This window comes from Notolepis coatsorum (genome assembly GCF_963971535.1).
Source record: "Notolepis coatsorum genome assembly, chromosome: 8".
Taxonomy (NCBI): Eukaryota; Metazoa; Chordata; class Actinopteri; order Aulopiformes; family Paralepididae; genus Notolepis; species Notolepis coatsorum.
Genome location: NC_140172.1, coordinates 155,569,034 through 155,572,029, shown reverse-complemented (window position 1 = coordinate 155,572,029; position 2,996 = coordinate 155,569,034). Strand labels below are relative to the sequence as shown.

Genomic DNA, 2,996 nt, shown 5'->3' with positions numbered 1-2,996 from the left:
GATTCAGATAGGAGACAGTTAAGATAAGAGGATTCAGATAGGAGACAGTTAAGATAAGAGGATTCAGATAGGAGACAGTTAAGATAAGAGGTTTCAGATAGGAGACAGTTAAGATAAGAGAGGATTCAGATAGGAGACAGTTAAGATAAGAGGTTTCAGATAGGAGACAGTTAAGATAAGAGAGGATTCAGATAGGAGACAGTTAAGATAAGAGGTTTCAGATAGGAGACAGTTAAGATAAGAGGATTCAGATAGGAGACAGTTAAGATAAGAGAGGATTCAGATATGAGACAGTTAAGATAAGAGGAGTCAGATAGGATACAGTTAAGATAAGAGAGGTTTCAGATAGGATACAGTTAAGATAAGAGGATTCAGATAGGAGACAGTTAAGATAAGATTATTCAGATAGGAGACAGTTAAGATAATATGTTTCAGATAGGAGACAGTTAAGATAAGAGGTTTCAGATAGGAGACAGTTAAGATAAGAGGATTCAGATATGAGACAGTTAAGATAAGAGGAGTCAGATAGGATACAGTTAAGATAAGAGAGGTTTCAGATAGGATACAGTTAAGATAAGAGGATTCAGATAGGAGACAGGTAAGATAAGAGGATTCACATAGGAGACAGTTAAGATAAGAGAGGATTCAGATAGGAGACAGTTAAGATAAGATGATTCACATAGGAGACAGTTAAGATAAGAGGATTCAGATAGGAGACAGTTAAGATAAGAGGATTCAGATAGGAGACAGTTAAGATAAGAGGATTCAGATAGGAGACAGTTAAGATGAAACAGGATTCACATAGGAGACAGTTAAGATAAGAGGATTCAGATAGGAGACAGTTAAGATAAGAGGATTCAGATAGGAGACAGTTAAGATAAGAGGTTTCAGATAGGAGACAGTTAAGATAAGAGAGGATTCAGATAGGAGACAGTTAAGATAAGAGGTTTCAGATAGGAGACAGTTAAGATAAGAGAGGATTCAGATAGGAGACAGTTAAGATAAGAGGTTTCAGATAGGAGACAGTTAAGATAAGAGGATTCAGATAGGAGACAGTTAAGATAAGAGAGGATTCAGATATGAAACAGTTAAGATAAGAGGAGTCAGATAGGATACAGTTAAGATAAGAGAGGTTTCAGATAGGATACAGTTAAGATAAGAGGATTCAGATAGGAGACAGTTAAGATAAGATTATTCAGATAGGAGACAGTTAAGATAAGATGTTTCAGATAGGAGACAGTTAAGATAAGAGGTTTCAGATAGGAGACAGTTAAGATAAGAGGATTCAGATATGAGACAGTTAAGATAAGAGGAGTCAGATAGGATACAGTTAAGATAAGAGAGGTTTCAGATAGGATACAGTTAAGATAAGAGGATTCAGATAGGAGACAGTTAAGATAAAGGGTGGCTGAGTGGCGCAGTGGGCAAGGCGCTCGCCACTAACGCAGGAGACGCTGGGTTCGAGCCCAGCTCTCTGCGTTGCTACCGGCTTGGCCGGCCGTCATACTAACACAATTGGCAAGTGTTAGAGGGTGGGAAAGCCGGTGGGTGGGGATTGGACGTTGTGGACAGCGACTCCTACAGGTTGGTTGGGTGACGCCTGTACGGCGGAAACAGGAAGTATCGGGGGGGCAGCGTGAGCCTCCCACGCGTTACTCCTCGCCACTGAGGATTCGAGCTGCTGCGGTGAAAAGATGCGACAGGCTGCCTCCTCGTGTACCGGAGGGGACACGTGATGCAAGGCTTCTATCCTCACTACAGCCGACCAGTGGGGGGCATGGTCTAGCAACGTTCAAGACAGGGGAGGGAAGAATTGTTATCACGAAATTGGGATGGGAGAAAAATTGAAAAATAAGGAGAAAAAGTGGACAAAAAAAAAAGGAGACAGTTAAGTTTCAGATAGGAGACAGACAACAACACACGCTAACCCCCCCCCCCCCCCCCCCCCCCCCCGCCCACACAGCTCAGTGCACGCTGCATCACACCTGCGAGATCGGCCGAGGGGGCGGCGGCGGACACCACGGCGGCGACCGGGACCGGGACGTTGTGGGCGGGATGGGCTTGGGCCTGGGCCTGGCCCCCTCCAGAGACCCCGCCCCTCCCGTCATGGACAACATCCTGCAGGAGGTGACCTCCATACGCCACTTCCTGGACAAGAGGGACAGGGCGCGGGACATCGCCAAGGAGTGGCTGCAGGTGGGCTACGTGCTGGACGTGCTGCTGTTCCGGGTGTACCTGGTGGCCGTGGTGGCCTACAGCATCACGCTGGGCACGCTGTGGTCCGTGTGGCAGAACGTGGGCTGAGGAGGAGGAGGAGCCGACGCGGAAGAGAGAAGGCTGAGATAGGGATGTACCGATATTATCGGCCGATATTGGCATTAAAATGTGATATCGGAAATTATCGGTATTGGTTTTTAAAAAAAAAATATTTACATTTATTTCACCTTTATTTATCCAGGCAAGCAAGTAAGAACAAATTCTGATTTTATTTATTGTCAAAAGTATGCATAATGTTGTGTTAATTCCATGACAAGAGAGATGTAATGTTAACCCTGCATATATCGGTATCGGTTGATATCGGTATCGGAAATTAAGAGTTGGACAATATCGGTATATCGGTATTGGTAAAAAAGCCAATATCGAACATCCCTAGGCTGAGACTTAACCCTCGAGTCACCCTTGTTGTCACAGTTCTGGTCAAATGGGTTGTTAGGGTTAGGGTTTTCTTCAAACGTGTGTTTGTGGATAGCGTTGGCTATATTTGATGTATTATGCCAAAAAAAGTTGCTCAGTATCACATCTTGGACTCACATTACAATAACCCATGTTTTATTTAATTTTTTAAGCAATCACTAGCGCGTGAACAACAAGTGTCACACCTTTCACCCTATAGTCGCAGAACTGGACAGGTTAGGGTTAGGGTTAGGGTTAAAGGTATCCAATGGAGTTTCTAGTTGGTGAAATCCGTGCTTAAGTAAGTAAGTAAGTAAGTAAGT

At 44.0% G+C, this 2,996-nt stretch overlaps 1 protein-coding gene across 1 annotated transcript in view; it reads left to right on the top strand.

Moving 5' to 3' along the window:
* Positions 1-2,304, top strand: part of htr3a (5-hydroxytryptamine (serotonin) receptor 3A) — a gene marked incomplete at both ends in the record, with an annotated part of 24,328 nt that extends 22,024 nt beyond the window's left edge. Inside the window, one exon of the mRNA XM_084320613.1 lies at positions 1,964-2,304. Within this exon, the coding sequence (XP_084176739.1) occupies positions 1,964-2,304 (341 nt within the window). The remainder of the gene's footprint in view (positions 1-1,963) is intronic.
* Positions 2,305-2,996: the final 692 nt, after the last annotated feature.